The sequence below is a fragment of the Bombina bombina genome, chromosome 8 (assembly GCF_027579735.1).
Source record: "Bombina bombina isolate aBomBom1 chromosome 8, aBomBom1.pri, whole genome shotgun sequence".
Lineage (NCBI taxonomy): Eukaryota > Metazoa > Chordata > Amphibia > Anura > Bombinatoridae > Bombina > Bombina bombina.
In genome coordinates this window covers 49,368,623-49,387,340 of record NC_069506.1, presented here as the reverse complement: position 1 = coordinate 49,387,340, position 18,718 = coordinate 49,368,623, and the positions used below count along the sequence as shown (strand labels likewise).

The window sequence follows — 18,718 nt, the reverse complement described above, 5'->3', positions numbered from 1 at the left end:
TAAAAAAAATCCTGTTTGCTTCTTTCCCGTAGTATTCTGTGTTGAATAAAATACCTAAGCAGGTGTCTAGAGAACAACATGGCAGAAAATAGCGCTTCCATCATGTGCTCGGCAAATAGATATCATTCTTGCAAATAGTCCTCCGGGCACGTGAACACTCACACTGATCTTAAGTCCCTGCTTTTCAACAAAAGAAAGTGAGAGGACAAAGACAATTTTATAGTAGAAGTAAATCGGAAAGTTTTTTTAACATTGCATGCTCCAGTCTGGTTGACTCATGAAAGAAACATTTGGGTTTCATATCCCTTTATCAAAGACTTAGAAAATTCTTGGGCTTGGTTATTGAACCCTTGGTTCTATAGAGCAAATGTTTCTCAGATAAAGTAGGATGCATTTGAAAAGCATTAGATACAGGGTTTATTTATATTTTCAAATGGATTGGATTGGATCCAAAAAGAAAAATCCCACAAAATTCTTAGACTCAAAGTGAACACATTGAGGCCGATTTAAAAAAGTGCGAGCAGACATGGTCTGCTTTAACAGATCATATCCGCCGCACATCGATAAATGCCGACAGCATACGCTGTCTGCATTTATCATTGCACAAGCAGTTCTGGTGAACTGCTTGTGAAATGCCACCCCCTGCAGATTCGTGGCCAATCGGCTGCTAGCAGAGGGTGTCAATCCACCCGATCGTATGCGATCGTGTGGATTGATGTCCGCCGCCTCAGAGGAGGCGTACGGGTTAAGGAGCAGCGATCTTAAGACCGCTGCTTCTTAACTCCTGTTTCTGGCGAGCATGAAGGCTCGCGTAGAAACAGTTACAATCAGGGCCTCATTAAAGGGACATAACAATGCAAAAAGAAAAAGAAAATGCTCTATTCCTTGCATATAACAGGATTTAAACACATTGTTAAAGTCAGCTCATTAGAGGTTTTTATTTTTGTTCTTTTATGTTCTGTTTAATTATTATAATATTGATTAATATGATAAATTACACAGGCACCACCTGTCCTCAACCCCATCAGTATAGCTGTATATATTTTAGTACACTTTTATTATACTTTGTTTTTTAGTTCTTTTTACCACAAGATGTTTTTTACCTCTAATTTAGCAGTAAACCATTAGGAAAAACATGTGTGATAGTGTGTGCTCATATTTGTGCCAATGCAAGGTAACAATAACAATTTTTTTACTGTTTATCTGGAGTTAATAACCAAAGTTAAGGTTTTATATGTTCCATATCTACAAATATGGGATAAAACCTTCAATGTGGGTTTCCAGCTGATGACATCTGCTTAAAGGGACAGTCAACTCAAAAAATGTTGTTTAAAACATAGATAATCCCTTTTTCTTCTGTTAAGTGTGATCAGTCCACGGGTCATCATTACTTCTGGGATATTACTCCTCCCCAACAGGAAGTGCAAGAGGATTCACCCAGCAGAGCTGCATATAGCTCCTCCCCCCTACGTCACTCCCAGTCATTCTCTTGCACCCAACGACTAGATAGGATGTGTGAGAGGACTATGGTGATTATACTTAGTTTTATATCTTCAATCAAAAGTTTGTTATTTTAAAATAGCACCGGAGTGTGTTATTATCTCTCTGGCAGAGTTTGATGAAGAATCTACCAGAGTTTTTGTTATGATTTTAGCCGGAGTAGTTAAGATCATATTGCTGTTTCTCGGCCATCTGAGGAGAGGTAAACTTCAGATCAGGGGACAGCGGGCAGATGAATCTGCATAGAGGTATGTAGCAGTTTTTATTTTCTGACAATGGAATTGATGAGAAAATCCTGCCATACCGATATAATGTCATGTATGTATACTTTACACTTCAGTATTCTGGGGAATGGTACTTCACTAGAATTACACTGTAAGAAATACATAAAGCTGTTTAATAACTAGAGATTATGTTTAACGTTTTTGCTGGAATGTAAAATCGTTTTCATTTACTGAGGTACTGAGTGAATAAATGTTTGGGCACTATTTTTCCACTTGGCAGTTGCTTAATCTGTTTTTCTGACAGTTTCTGTTCTCCCTCACTGCTGTGTGTGAGGGGGAGGGGCCGTTTTTTTGGCGCTTTTACTGCATCAAATATTTCAGTCAGCAACTCATTGTATTCCCTGCATGATCCGGTTCATCTCTACAGAGCTCAGGGGTCTTCAAAACTTATTTTGAGGGAGGTAATTTCTCTCAGCAGAGCTGTGAGAATTATAGTTTGACTGAGATAAAAAACGTTTATTCTGTAATTTGTTTCCTGCTTTCAGAATTTGTTATCTTTGCTAATGGGATTAAACCTTTGCTAAAGTTGTGTTGTTTACAAGGATTGAGGCTATAACTGTTTCAATTTATTAATTTTCAACTGTCATAGATCTTCTGTGCTTCTTAAAGGCACAGTACGTTTTAATATTATTCTAATTGAATTGTATTTCCAAGTTGCAAGTTTATTTGCTAGTGTGTTAAACATGTCTGATTCAGAGGATGATACCTGTGTCATTTGTTGCAATGCCAAAGTGGAGCCCAATAGAAATTTATGTACTAACTGTATTGATGCTACTTTAAATAAAAGTCAATCTGTACAAATTGAACAAATTTCACCAAACAACGAGGGGAGAGTTATGCCGACTAACTCGCCTCACGTGTCAGTACCTACATCTCCCGCTCAGAGGGAGGTGCGTGATATTGTAGCGCCGAGTACATCTGGGCGGCCATTACAAATCACATTACAGGATATGGCTACTGTTATGACTGAGGTTTTGGCTAAATTACCAGAACTAAGAGGTAAGCGTGATCACTCTGGGGTGAGAACAGAGTGCGCTGATAATATTAGGGCCATGTCAGACACTGCGTCACAGGTGGCAGAACATGAGGACGGAGAACTTCATTCTGTGGGTGACGGTTCTGATCCAAACAGACTGGATTCAGATATTTCAAATTTTAAATTTAAACTGGAAAACCTCCGTGTATTACTAGGGGAGGTGTTAGCGGCTCTGAATGATTGTAACACAGTTGCAATACCAGAGAAAATGTGTAGGTTGGATAAATATTTTGCGGTACCGACGAGTACTGAGGTTTTTCCTATACCTAAGAGACTTACTGAAATTGTTACTAAGGAGTGGGATAGACCCGGTGTGCCGTTCTCACCCCCTCCGATATTTAGAAAATTTTTTCCAATAGACGCCACCACAAGGGACTTATGGCAAACGGTCCCTAAGGTGGAGGGAGCAGTTTCTACCTTAGCTAAGCGTACCACTATCCCGGTGGAGGATAGCTGTGCTTTTTCAGATCCAATGGATAAAAAGTTAGAGGGTTACCTTAAGAAAATGTTTGTTCAACAAGGTTTTATATTGCAACCCCTTGCATGCATTGCGCCGATCACGGCTGCAGCGGCATTCTGGATTGAGTCTCTGGAAGAGAACATTGGTTCAGCTACTCTGGACGACATTACGGACAGGCTTAGAGTCCTTAAACTAGCTAATTCATTCATTTCGGAGGCCGTAGTACATCTTACTAAACTTACGGCGAAGAATTCAGGATTCGCCATTCAGGCACGCAGGGCGCTGTGGCTAAAATCCTGGTCAGCTGATGTTACTTCTAAGTCTAAATTGCTTAATATACCTTTCAAAGGGCAGACCTTATTCGGGCCCGGGTTGAAAGAGATTATCGCTGACATTACAGGAGGTAAAGGCCATGCCCTGCCTCAGGACAAAGCCAAAGCCAAGACTAGACAGTCTAATTTTCGTTCCTTTCGTAATTTCAAAGCTGGAGCAGCATCAACTTCCTCTGCACCAAAACAGGAAGGAGCTGTTGCTCGCTACAGACAAGGCTGGAAACCTAACCAGTCCTGGAACAAGGGCAAGCAGACTAGGAAACCTGCTGCTGCCCCTAAGACAGCATGAATTGAGGGCCCCCGATCCGGGATCGGATCTAGTGGGGGGCAGACTTTCTCTCTTCGCCCAGGCTTGGGCAAGAGATGTTCAGGATCCCTGGGCGCTAGAGATAATATCTCAGGGATACCTTCTGGACTTCAAATACTCTCCTCCAAGAGAGAGATTTCATCTGTCAAGATTGTCAACAATCCAGACAAAGAAAGAGGCGTTTCTACGCTGCGTACAAGAGCTCTTGTTAATGGGAGTAATCCATCCAGTTCCACGATCGGAACAGGGACAGGGGTTTTACTCAAATCTGTTTGTGGTTCCCAAAAAAGAGGGAACTTTCAGACCAATCCTGGACTTAAAGATCCTAAACAAATTCCTAAGAGTTCCATCGTTCAAGATGGAGACTATTCGGACAATTTTACCTATGATCCAAGAGGGTCAGTACATGACCACTGTAGATTTAAAAGATACTTACCTTCACATACCGATTCACAAAGATCATTATCGGTACCTAAGGTTTTCCTTCCTAGACAGGCATTACCAGTTGGTGGCTCTTCCATTCGGATTGGCTACAGCTCCAAGAATCTTCACAAAGGTTCTGGGTGCTCTTCTGGCGGTACTAAGACCGCGGGGAATCTCGGTAGCTCCATACCTAGACGACATTCTGATACAAGCTTCAAGCTTTCAAACTGCCGTCTGGAATTCTCTGAAGGCTCAGGGACAATGGAGTCAGGAGGAGAGTCTCCTGCCAATAAACATTCTGGAATTGAGAGCAGTTCTCAATGCCCTCCTGGCTTGGCCCCAGTTGACAACTCGGGGGTTCATCAGGTTTCAGTCGGACAACATCACGACTGTAGCTTACATCAACCATCAGGGAGGGACAAGAAGCTCCCTAGCTATGATGGAAGTATCAAAGATAATTCTCTGGGCAGAGTCTCACTCTTGCCACCTGTCAGCAATCCACATCCCGGGAGTGGAGAACTGGGAGGCGGATTTCTTAAGTCGTCAGACTTTTCATCCGGGGGAGTGGGAACTTCATCCGGAGGTCTTTGCCCAAATACTTCGACGTTGGGGCAAACCAGAGATAGATCTCATGGCGTCTCGACAGAACGCCAAGCTTCCTCGTTACGGGTCCAGATCCAGGGATCCAGGAGCAGTCCTGATAGATGCTCTGACAGCACCTTGGGACTTCAGGATGGCTTACGTGTTTCCACCCTTCCCGTTGCTTCCGCGATTGATTGCCAGAATCAAACAAGAGAGAGCATCAATGATTCTAATAGCACCTGCGTGGCCACGCAGGACTTGGTATGCAGACCTGGTGGACATGTCATCCTGTCCACCTTGGTCTCTACCTCTGAAACAGGACCTTCTGATACAGGGTCCCTTCAAACATCAAAATCTAACTTCTCTGAAGCTGACTGCTTGGAAATTGAACGCTTGATTTTATCAAGACGTGGGTTTTCTGAGTCAGTTATTGATACCTTAATACAGGCTAGGAAACCTGTTACCAGAAAGATTTACCATAAGATATGGCGTAAATACCTATATTGGTGTGAATCCAAAGGTTACTCTTGGAGTAAGGTTAGGATTCCTAGGATATTGTCTTTTCTACAAGAAGGTTTAGAAAAGGGTTTATCTGCTAGTTCATTAAAGGGACAGATCTCAGCTCTGTCCATTCTGTTACACAAACGTCTGTCAGAAGTTCCTGACGTCCAGGCTTTTTGTCAGGCTTTGACCTGGATTAAGCCTGTGTTTAAAACTGTTGCTCCACCATGGAGTTTAAACCTTGTTCTTAATGTTTTTCAGGGCGTTCCGTTTGAACCCCTTCATTCCATTGATATAAAGTTGTTATCTTGGAAAGTTCTATTTTTAATGGCTATTTCCTCGGCTCGAAGAGTCTCTGAATTATCAGCCTTACATTGTGATTCTCCTTATTTGATTTTTCATTCGGATAAGGTAGTCCTGTGTACTAAACCTGGGTTCTTACCTAAGGTAGTTACTAACAGGAATATCAATCAAGAGATTGTTGTTCCTTCTTTATGCCCAAATCCTTCTTCAAAGAAGGAACGTCTACTGCACAACCTGGATGTAGTCCGTGCTCTAAAATTTTACTTACAGGCAACTAAGGAATTTCGACAAACGTCTTCTCTGTTTGTCATTTACTCTGGGCAGAGGAGAGGTCAAAAAGCTTCCGCTACCTCTCTTTCTTTTTGGCTTCGTAGCATAATTCGTTTAGCTTATGAGACTGCTGGACAGCAGCCTCCTGAAAGAATTACAGCTCATTCTACTAGAGCTGTGGCTTCCACTTGGGCCTTCAAGAATGAGGCCTCTGTTGAACAGATTTGCAAGGCTGCAACTTGGTCTTCGCTTCATACTTTTTCCAAATTTTACAAATTTGACACTTTTGCTTCATCGGAGGCTATTTTTGGGAGAAAGGTTCTTCAGGCAGTGGTTCCTTCTGTATAAAGAGCCTGCCTATCCCTCCCGTCATCCGTGTACTTTTGCTTTGGTATTGGTATCCCAGAAGTAATGATGACCCGTGGACTGATCACACTTAACAGAAGAAAACTTAATTTATGCTTACCTGATAAATTCCTTTCTTCTGTAGTGTGATCAGTCCACGGCCCGCCCTGTTTTTAAGGCAGGTAAATATTTTTTAATTTATACTCCAGTCACCACTTCACCCTTGGCTTTTCCTTTCTCGTTGGTCCTTGGTCGAATGACTGGGAGTGACGTAGGGGGGAGGAGCTATATGCAGCTCTGCTGGGTGAATCCTCTTGCACTTCCTGTTGGGGAGGAGTAATATCCCAGAAGTAATGATGACCCGTGGACTGATCACACTACAGAAGAAAGGAATTTATCAGGTAAGCATAAATTAAGTTATTACCCATTCCCCAGTTTTGCATAACCAACACTGCTATATTAATATACTTTATACCTCTGTGTATACCTTGTATCTAAGCCTCTTCTAACAGCCCCCTAAACACATTCGCCTAGATTACGAGTTTTGCGGTAACAGGGGTGCGGTACTAACGAGCATTTTTTTCTCACCTCTCACTTACATACAGCGCTGGTATTACGGGTTTTCAGAAACCTGGCGTTAAAAGACAAAAAGTGAGCGTAGAGCAAAATTTAGCTCCAAATCTCACTTCAATATCAGCGCTGCTTAAGTCAGCGGTGAGCTGGTGTAACGTGCTCGTGCACGATTTCCCCATAGGACTCAACGGGGAGAGCCGGCTGAAAAAAAGCCTAATACCTGATTAGAACAGCCAATAGAATGCAAGCTCAATCCTATTGGCTGATTGGATTGAACCTGTTAACGCTGCTTTTTCACCTAACGCAAAACTCGTAATCTAGCCAATTACTTTTTATTTATTATCTATTGACTTGCATTTTAGCCAATTAGTGCTGTGTTGTGCACCCCGGGAGAGAGCACAATGTTACCTATATGTTCCACAAGAACTAGCAGTCTCCTTTTGTGAAAAGCTAATAAAAAGCATGTGATAAGAAGCTGTCTGCAGTGGCTTAGAAACAGGAAGAAATTTAGAGGTTTAAAGGTTATAAAGTATATTAATATAATAATGTTGGGGAAGCTGGGGAATGGGTAGTAAAGGTATTATCTATCTTTTAATGGGTTGATCACATATAGAATGTACTTTATTGTCTGAGACTAGCGTGATGTCATTTGAAACCAGTGACGGTTCTATGCTATGCACCTCCAAACGCATGTGTAGCGCCCCTATTGAGCTGCGAAGGGCAGTGCATTCTCGTCCAAGTGGCTCCATATATTTATATGTACTGTGTCTTTCAACGTTTTCAACACCTTTGTTAGCTTTCAAAATGTAAAGTTCTAGAGCCGCTACTGCTTGGAACTAACTGGTAGAATGTTGTCTATTATTATAAATGTTGCTTACCTTTGTGGATATTTCACAAACAAACTCATTTTTTAAACTGTTTTACTACATTGTTTATTTGTAGATGAACCAGTGAAGTCACTTCTTCTAACTCTACAATGTAATGAGACTGAAACGGATCCAAAACCAGCTGTCAGGGAACTACATATTGGCTGCATCCGTTCAACCCTTCTACCTGCAAGAAAGGTAAACACATGCAATAAGTAGACACAACGATCTCATAATCTAAGCATATTAACCAGAATAAAGGCTAGACATTTACATGATAATATGATGAACTATTTTATTTATGATATGATCTTAATGGAGACACCAGTTGGGCCTTTTTATGTTGTGCAATAAACAAATAGGAATCAGGTAAACAATTTCTTGTTCACAGAAGAAGTAGGAATGGGTAAAATATGAGAAACGTATACTACTAATGTCTTCTGCCCCATTGCCTTGACCAATGGTCAATGTAAATATGGAAAACACTCAAATTAAAATGTAGCCGCTGTAATCTCAATGTAATTACTATTTGTGACCATTAATATTTAAACTACCAATACCCAAAAAATAAATTCAATTATATCAGATAATCTCTGACGAAAGTAGTAAATTACTTATGAATGAAAATCACTTTGTAGTGATAATGTTACCAATTAAAACGATACAAAGAATATACAAAATAAAATATCACTTAAAAAAATGTTACCAAATTAAATATCCAAATAGGTCAGATAGAACAGTGCTTAGATCTTTAAAACAAGGTAGGGAGTCGCTCTCCTTCACTGGTATTTCCTGATCTCCAGCAACAAGTTTGAATTCCCACACGTTCTGCAAAGAATTACAAGCGCGCAGCTCCAAATTAATAAATGTATTCAATAATATCAAGTGCAGAAATACATATGCACTTACACATAAATTTAAAAATTCAGCGTCCATCAACATTTTTAAAAAATCCCTTGATGATGTTCGGCCGTAGTCCAAACGAAAAGCGCAAGGACTACTAGAACCCTGCGCCCGTGTTTTCATCCCTAAGAGAATCACTGCTTGAAGGACGTTCCCAGTCAGCGTGACGTCAGACGCCAATACCATCAGTGTGTATCTCTCTCTACTTGGGATGGACGGTTAATAGACGCTGGATATTTTAAATTTGTGTGTTAGTGCATATGTATTTCTGCACTATGTTGTTGAATAAATGTATAAAATTGGAGCTGCGCGCTTGTACTTCTTTGCACAACGAAAAAATGAAACCGGTATCTCTCTCACAAGACCCCCATACTGGAGCCGGTGACATAACAAACATACAAACAGAGAAATGCAATATCGGAGAACTTTTTTAAGACCATACTAGAGGCTGTTTACAAGGGAATTCTAATGAACTAGAATAGAACCCCATTGTTGTGAACACATGTAGAGTGTGACTGATAACGCGCTGTGCGTTAGTTCACGTTCTGCCTTGCACAGTTAATTATAACGCACAATTAGATATTAACCAAATATTTTTTTATCTCACTCAATACTTCTATAGCGCACCCTATACTTTTAATGGTAAGCTGTAGTATCACGCTGAGTGAGCTTGTATTACAAGTCGTTGGTTAAGTTTTGTGCTCACACACAATCGGAAATACCACCTGGTATTAACTGTTACCGCTTGCTATTTCGCGTTAACAAAACAAAAAAAAAAGGTGTATATTAAAAAACGTAACCAAAAACTTAATTTTTTTTTTTTTTTTTTTGAGATCTATCTAGGTATCTCTTCAACACAGAATATCATGGGATGGGAACGAACCAAATTTGATAATAGAAGTAAATTGGAATTTTTTTAAAAAATGGTTTGTTCTGCCTGATTCACAAAATAAATGTTTTGAGTTTCATATCCCTTTTAATATTTAATCCTAATAGAAAATAAAAATCCCCACAGACTAAAATGATTTTTTTTTTTAGAAAATTCAGACCATACATGCTGGAATAAATGAGTTCATGCTATTTTTTTGGATTAGAATATCCCTTTAAGGTCTATATATTTCATATTCTCAAACATGAGGCAGAATTTGCCATTTTTTTAAATAACTGATTGCTCATTATTGCTCGATTTCACATCTTAAAGGAACTCCGGGTCAAAGGTGTAATGAATTAAGATTAATGAACTACTTCTATTCCCTTCACTAAAACTGCTCTACCATAGAGTTTAATCGTTCTGGCAGAACAGCCTCTCATTGACTCAGTTGTCACTTGCCGTCAGCAAGGTAGCCAAGTGTAATCTTCATCAGAGAGTATATTTAAAGTATAGTAATTCAAACATGCACATTTTTATTAACCTAGTTTAAGATTTTAGAGGATAAGGTGTTGGATATTCATTATTCTTGATGTTTCAGTTTGACATTCCTTTAAAGGGACATTAGACACTATATACATTTTAGAAGCATAGTATTGATGCTATTCCTCACCTCCCTTTAGTCATGGGTACCACAATTCTTAAATTGAACTTTACTACTTTCCCGTGCAATTACGATCATACTTGTATTACATTGCACTGGAATCCAGTGAAAGTTAAAGTTCAGCACTGTGGTAATTATGACTAGAGGGAGGTGAGGAATAACCTCAATACTATGCTTACAAAATGTATTTAGCGTCTAATGTCCCTTTAAAGCAGGGGTATCAAATTGGCATTATTTGCAAGGGATCGATTAGTGTTCCCAAAGAATATAACATTAAAAGACACTCTATACAATTCACAAACATCAAACATAGCAATGGCAAGATATGGAGTGTGCGGCCCGCATGAGTTACACTTGTATTGAAAATGGCCATGACTCCCTTGCTTTAAAAGAATGACAAAATGAAACATTACGAATAATACATATCCTACACGTGTTCAGATACCTGCAGTGAAACCTAGGTTTCAAAATGGCAGCACCCATAATAAGAGGCAGAAACATGAAATGTATTTAGTTGAATAGTGTATTTAGATTTTTGTTTTCTTCTTCAATTTGTTCCCAATGATCTATTTTACCTGCTGGAGTGTATCCAATTATTTACAAATAGCTCCTTACCTTCATTTCGTCATGTGAAATAGTTGCTTTTGTCTGTTTTATCACCACCTACACTAAAAATGTAACTCTCCAGCACTGCGAGATCTCTCTGATTTCTGTATCTGAAGGAGAGACAAGCCCAGTGCAAAATAGTATTGGATGATATGAGAGTTTTGTTACTCTTACACTTTGTTCATTGTATGTTATATTACTTTGCACTTCTGATTCGGTCCTTTAAGTATTATTACATTTAAGCTTTGCACTTTCAATTTTATATTTTAATACATTTAGATTTATATCCAGCATTGATTTTACAAATTATGATGTTTTGAAAGTTTCTATGTTACTTTAACAAATTAGGAATATATTTTGTATATTTCTCTGTATCTTTTACAACTTACATTGCACTTGGTATTTTCACTATTGTAAAATAAAACAGCTTCAGAAAGTTGGAGGGACTGGGGAGGTACCTGGGCTGAACAGGGGAGTTCCATGGTATGTCTGAAGCTCTCTCACAAGTCTTGTGAAATGTTGTAAGCATTTTAAACAAGCTGTATGCAGGTGTAGTTTGCTCAACATTCACAATACACTTGTTTACCTGACAAAAAAGTAATACATGCTAAACTAAAGGCAAAAGCAAGTTAAATTATAGTGAAAACATGTATTTCATTTGTATTTGATGCAAACTTAGCCTATAGATCAGCCCTAGGTGTTCTCCGGTTGCCATCTTTCTCCACTGTGAAATTATGTATCCCAGACACCTTCATTACTTTCTGGAAGGCATCTTTCATCTCTCAGGGACTTCCAGGCTCCGTCCTTTTTCTTATAGAATTCATTGACTTCAGCCCCTGTGAAGTCTGCACAATAATTTATTTCCAAACTAGAGAATCTTTGCTTATCAGGCTCATAGAAAGTAATGCAACTTTTTAAATATAAACATAAATATAAAATTTGTTAAGGTTACACGGAAATTGTGGAAGCCTTATCAGAATTTGTAAAATCACAATCCTAAATACACTGCTGTATATAAAATAAAATACAAAATTGAAGGTGTATAGTTTGCATGTAATAAAACTTAATCTGACGTGTAAAGTAATATAAAATACAAAGCACAAAGTGCAAATGCAGCAGAACTGTCATGTCATGCAGTGCTATATTGCACTGGGCTTGTCTATCATTCACATACAGAAATGCAATGTGGGGTCTTGCAGTGCTGAAGGATCATTTTAGATCATCTCATCTGAGCAGAGAACTTTAAATCATCAGGCCCTAAGTATTAGTCTCACTCTGTATATTGAGATGAGGAGGATTTTAAATATGTAGAGATAAGCTAAAGAGGTTTGCTCTCCATGCAAGCTCGGCCCATTTCATTAGGGTTGTGGTTTTTATTAACATAAATAGTTATTTCATCTACCTAAATGATTCAGCATTTATACACTTACAAGTATCTGGGCCTTTAAATTGTATTTTTATTTTATTTTGTAACAGAATATAGAATTCTCCTGGGAAAATGTGCAGCTTCTACTACAGAAGGGGTTCACAATTGAACCTGTGAAAGCAGTGGTCGATCTGGGACAACGAAAGACTGTATTAGTGTCTTGGGTTCCACCAGCTGGATATGATGTATGTAGCCTGTATTTACTATTTACCTCTATGTAATTACAATTAATGTTTGCTGTATTTATTTATCTTTTCTTAGATCCAATGTATTTCATTTTATTTTAATTGTTGTCATTTATGTTTTAAAGTGAAAGGTTTGCAAGAACCCTATAGGTAAGATTTGAATTTACTTGGCTGTTTGTTGGCTCAGCTGTTCTCAGGTAGCGAAATCCTATAAATCTAGCCTCTGAGAGATACCCCACTTTAGCCATATATGCTAGCTCTCTTACATCTGGGAGTTAAAAAACTGCCAAAGCACAAAAGATATTTCTTAATCTATCTATTGACATCAGTCAAGATGCTAATCGCCAGGAATTGGAAGAAACAACAGCCTCCAAGATGGCAGGCAGTTGTTGACTACTTGCAATACGTAAAGACAATGGAAGACTATGTCTTCCGGACCAGGAATCAATCAGATGTCTTTTCCCTAGTCTGGGTTCCATGGGAGACCTATCTAAAGCCGACAGCATGATGCTCCCTCCCTTATCAGTTCTAATGTCCCACTAGTGGCTGTCTTATCTGCCTCCCTAGAAGAGGCGCCACACTATGTCAGGCCGGAGGTACTCCTCACTGCTCTTCCCCTCCCCCCCCCCCCTCCTTTTTCTCCCTCTTCTGATGCCCCTACTCCCTCCCCAGCACTCTTCTCCCCCCTCCTAAGAGAGGCAGGTATCTATCCCTATCTGTTTTGCTCTCAAGCACGCGTACTATGTAAGTCTTGCATTTTACTCCCCCTAACTGCCAGGTTCAATATGTATGGCTTCCATGGCCATATGATACCCACAATGCTAAAAAAGAAGCTACATTTTTCCCTATGACAGACCAGTACACAACACCTATAAAATCCAAATACACAACTGACGTATGACCAACCTTTGAGCTAGAACATTGAGCTGTGTAAAACGATTTTCTTTGAATGCCATTATTACCTTTGAACGTTTGATTGTATTTGTTGCCTAATATGTCATATGTAACTGTTCTGTTTTGTGGTTCTGTACCAATTACATCAATAAAAATTTATTTAACAAAAAAAAAAAACTTTGTAACGTTGCCTATGGACACACATTAAAAGAAATAAAGGTCCTTTTAATCTTTTCGGAGGCTGGAAATTGTCTTGATATTTTACTTCCATCAAGACTTGGCAGGTTTTTTTGGGCCTTACAATTTAAAGTGTGCTCTGTACTGTTTCTCTTGTTAAGTGTATCCAGTCCACGGATCATCCATTACTTATGGGATATTAACTCCTCCCCAACAGGAAGTGCAAGAGGATTCACCCAGCAGAGCTGCTATATAGCTCCTCCCCTAACTGCCATTCCCAGTCATTCTCTTGCACCCAACGAATAGATAGGATGTGTGAGAGGACTGTGGTGATTATACTTAGTTTCATACCTTCAATCAAAAGTTTGTTATTTTATAATAGCACCGGAGTGTGTTATTCCTTCTCTGGTAGAATTTGAAGAAGAATCTACCTGAGTTTTTCTATGATTTTAGCCGGAGTTGTTAAGATCATATTGCTGTTTCTCGGCCATCTGAGGAGAGGTAAACTTCAGATCAGGGGACAGCGGGCAGATTAATCTGCAAAGAGGTATGTAGCAGCTTATTATTTTCTGACAATGGAATTGATGAGAAAATTCTGCCATACCGATATAATGTAAACTCAGCCTTAAATGCAGTAGCAGCAACTGGTATCAGGCTGTCATGTATGTATATTTTACACTTCAGTATTCTGGGGAATGGCACTTCACTGGAATTATACTGTATGCATAAAACTTTAGCCTAATTTGCAGGGACTAGCAACAGGCTTTTTAATAACACTCAATTTATTAATGTTAAACGTTTTTTGCTGGCATGTAAAATCGTTTAATTTTCTGAGGTACTGGGTGAAAAAATGTTTTGGGCACTATTTTTTTCCACTTGGCAGTCGTTTTATTTAATTTATGACAGTTTACTGATCTCTCTCACTGTTATGTGTGAGGGGGAGGGGCCTTTTTTGGTGCTTTTGCTACGCATCAAAAAATTCAGTCAGAAGTTTATTGTCTTCCCTGCATGATCCGGTTCATCTCTACAGAACTCAGGGGTCTTCAAAACTTGTTTTGAGGGAGGTAATCACTCACAGCAGAGCTGTGAGATTGTAGTTGACTGTGATAAAAAAACGTTTATTTCTGTATTTTTTTTTTTTTTTTCTGCTATCAGGGTTAGTTATCCTTTGCTAATGGGAGCAATCCTTTGCTAAAATTGTGTTTTTTACAAAGATTTGATGCTATAACTTTTCAGTTTATTAATTTTCAACTGTCATAACTTTTTCTGTGCTTCTTATAGGCACAGTACGTTTTCATATTATAGTAAATTACTTGAAAATTATTTCCAAGTTGCTAGTTTATTTGCTAGTGTGTTAAACATGTCTGATTCAGAGGAAGATATCTGTGCTATATGTGCTAAAGCCAAAGTGGAGCCCAATAGAAATTTATGTACTAACTGTATTGATGCTACTTTAAATAAAAGTCAATCTGTACAAATTGAACATATTTCACCAAACAACGAGGGGAGAGTTATGCCGACTAACTCGCCTCACGTGTCAGTACCTGCATCTCCCGCTCGGGAGGTGCGTGATATTGTAGCGCCGAGTACATCTGGGCGGCCATTACAAATCACATTACAGGATATGGCTACTGTTATGACTGAAGTTTTGGCTAAATTACCAGAACTAAGAGGTAAGCGTGATCACTCAGGGGTGAGAACAGAGTGCGCTGATAATATTAGGGCCATGTCAGACACTGCGTCACAATTTGCAGAACATGAGGACGGAGAGCTTCATTCTGCGGGTGACGGTTCTGATCCAAACAAACTGGATTCAGATATTTCAAATTTTAAATTTAAGCTGGAAAACCTCCGTGTATTACTAGGGGAGGTGTTAGCGGCTCTGAATGATTGTAACACAGTTGCAATACCAGAGAAAATGTGTAGGTTGGATAAATATTTTGCGGTACCGGCGAGTACTGACGTTTTTCCTATACCTAAGAGACTTACTGAAATTGTTACTAAGGAGTGGGATAGACCCGGTGTGCCGTTCTCACCCCCTCCGATATTTAGAAAGATGTTTCCAATAGACGCCACCACACGGGACTTATGGCAAACGGTCCCTAAGGTGGAGGGAGCAGTTTCTACTTTAGCTAAGCGTACCACTATCCCGGTGGAGGATAGCTGTGCCTTTTCAGATCCAATGGATAAAAAGTTAGAGGGTTACCTTAAGAAAATGTTTGTTCAACAAGGTTTTATATTGCAACCTCTTGCATGCATTGCGCCTGTCACGGCTGCAGCAGCATTTTGGTTTGAGTCTCTGGAAGAGACACTTGAATCAGCTCCATTAGATGAGATTACACACAAGCTTAAAGCCCTTAAGTTAGCTAACTCATTTATTTCAGATGCCATAGTACATTTAACTAAACTTACGGCTAAGAATTCCGGATTCGCCATTCAGGCACGCAGAGCACTGTGGCTAAAATCCTGGTCAGCTGACGTTACTTCTAAATCTAAATTGCTTAATATACCTTTCAAAGGGCAGACCTTATTCGGGCCCGGGTTGAAAGAAATTATCGCTGACATTACAGGAGGTAAAGGCCATGCCCTGCCTCAAGACAGAGCCAAACCTAAGGCTAGACAGTCTAATTTTCGTTCCTTTATAAATTTCAAAGCAGGAGCAGCATCAACTTCCTCTGCACCAAAACAGGAAGGAGCTGTTGCTCGCTACAGACAAGGCTGGAGACCTAACCAGTCCTGGAACAAGGGCAAGCAGGCCAGGAAACCTGCTGCTGCCCCTAAGACAGCATGAATCGAGGGCCCCCGATCCGGGAACGGATCTAGTGGGGGGCAGACTTTCTCTCTTCGCCCAGGCTTGGGCAAGAGATGTCCAGGATCCCTGGGCGTTAGAGATCATATCTCAGGGATACCTTCTAGACTTCAAATTCTCTCCCCCAAGAGACAAGAGGATACCAAGAGAACAAAGAAAATTAGATAATAGAAATACATTGGAAAGTTGTTTAAAATTATATTGTCTATCTGAATCATAAAATATTTTTGGGGGGTTCATGTCCCTTTAAGTTTACAGATTAAAGGGACTTGAAACATAATTTTGTTTGCATGATTCAGATATTGAGCATACAAAAAAAAATCCCAGTTTACTTCTATAAACATATTTGATTTATTCTGGTATTCTTTGTTGAACAGCATATTTAAGTAGGTAGCATGCACCTGTGTTGAGCGCTACATGACTGAAAACCCTGCTGGCATCTAGTGCTCTTGCAAATGTATACCATTATTAATAGCATTCTTGCAAAACTGCTGTAATATAGTGCTGCAGACGGTACATGCTCCTGCGTCTAACTGCTTTTCAACAAAGAATACAAAGGGAACTAATTCAATTTAGTTTTAGAAAGGTTTTTTTTTTTAAATCTTGGGTTTTATGTTCTTTAAGGTTTAATGTTAATGCAAGTTTAGCAATAATCTATATTTATATTTTGTTTTACAGCCACGTAATCCTGTGACCACTTCCTGCAGACTTATTGTGAAAGGTGATATCACTGAGCAGTACCAGGTTTTCTTTACCACGCAAGTTGTCTCTGCACAAGATGATTCTACAACAAATTAAAAAAAAAGCTGTAATTGAGCCATTTATATGGGAAACTATCTCCATTATACGATGTAAATCAGCCAATGAAAATAAACATTTTATATTGACCAAAATATTAAAAAAAACACTTTCGGTTGTCGACCTTGATAATAGAATTGTGCATCTACCACATGTTTTAAAGGGATAGGAAAAAAAAATTAAACCTGCATGATTCAGATAGAGAATTCCATTTTAAGACACTTTTAAATTCACTTCTATCTTTAAATGTGCTTCGTTCTCTTAGTATCCCTTGTTAAAAAATGAATACGCACATATCATACACTAGTGGGAGCTGCTGCTGATTGGTGCCTGCACACATTTGTCTCTTGTGATTGGCTGACTAGATGTTTTCCGCTAGCTGACAGTAGTGGAATGTTGTCCCTTCAGCAATGGATAACAAGAGAATGAAACAAATTTGATAATAGAAGTAAATTGGAAAGTTGTTTAAAATTGTATATTCTATCTGAATCCTAAAATAAATTTTGGGGGTTTACTATCCCTTTAAATATACTGTAATATTCATACAAGTAAAGTTTCAACAGAATTAAAACCCTGGCACTAGGCCTAGTACATATGCACGGCACACCTCTAATTTAAACAAAACTTATTTATGCCATAGCAATTACTAAAGAAATAATGACAAAATGTGTGTTTGTTATATTTAAATAAAGTTTGATTAAGAAAACATTGTTAAGGTTTTACTTGCTTTAAATGTGCTTTTTTTAAGTTTTAAATTAATGTCTTTCATAGATTACTCACCATGCTGAGGGAAGTTGACCTGTGCTTCACATTATAAATGGTTTTAGTTTTCTTTGCGTACAACATAGCACAAGTTTCTGTTTCTTTACAAAGTGACATTAAATGAAAATGTATTCCCCTGTAAATTGTTTAATAGACATGTGTACAGACAAAAACATTGTTACAGGTTAATTCCTCTGATATTCATTAAGAAGGGTTTAACAATAGTCCTAAGGGGAGTGTCTTTGAATGCAGCAGAGAAGCAGCATGACAGCAGATTAAACTTAAATAAAGTTAAAATAGTAGTAGTCCTACTGCTACAAACCAGCAGAATTGGCCAAATTCCAGTTTTTGCTTGTTTTTTTGACTGCGCTTCTTGAATTTTTGATTCTGTCTGCCTACCTGTGCTGTGTATATTGTCTACAATATGAACACAATTTCCAGCCTCTAAAAAGTCTAAAAGGACCTTTATTTCTTTTATTTGGGTCGATAGGCAAAGTTACAATTTTTCCGGCCTACAAAAAGCCCTAATCATGTAGGCTAAGGGCCTATTGTAGGCCTAAAACTTTGTAACGGAATTGACTAACAAACATACCCCCAACCCCACTTTGGGCGTCCGAGTCGGTGCCATCAGAGATGAAATTGCCAGGAGAGAGCAATTACGAGTTCAGGCAAACCTACTTCGACTCCGGCAGGTCTATTACTACAAAGGCAATAAGGCCGATAGGTTGCTGGCTCGTAAACTCAGAGATCGAGCGGTTCAAGCTAGAATCCCCGCAATCTCTACGAAGACAGGTGTAGTTCGCTCGCCAAAGAGTATAGGGAAGGCGTTTGCCGACTACTATAC

The 18,718-nt window shown here is 39.1% G+C and overlaps 1 protein-coding gene across 1 annotated transcript in view; it reads left to right on the top strand.

The window, feature by feature from the left end:
- Positions 1 to 17,818, top strand: part of CFAP74 (cilia and flagella associated protein 74) — a 331,535-nt gene extending 313,717 nt beyond the window's left edge. Inside the window, 3 exon segments of the mRNA XM_053690359.1 lie at positions 7,859 to 7,980; positions 12,300 to 12,434; positions 16,993 to 17,818. Of these exon segments, the coding sequence (XP_053546334.1) occupies positions 7,859 to 7,980; positions 12,300 to 12,434; positions 16,993 to 17,112 (377 nt within the window). The 3' untranslated portion in view covers positions 17,113 to 17,818.
- Positions 17,819 to 18,718: the final 900 nt, after the last annotated feature.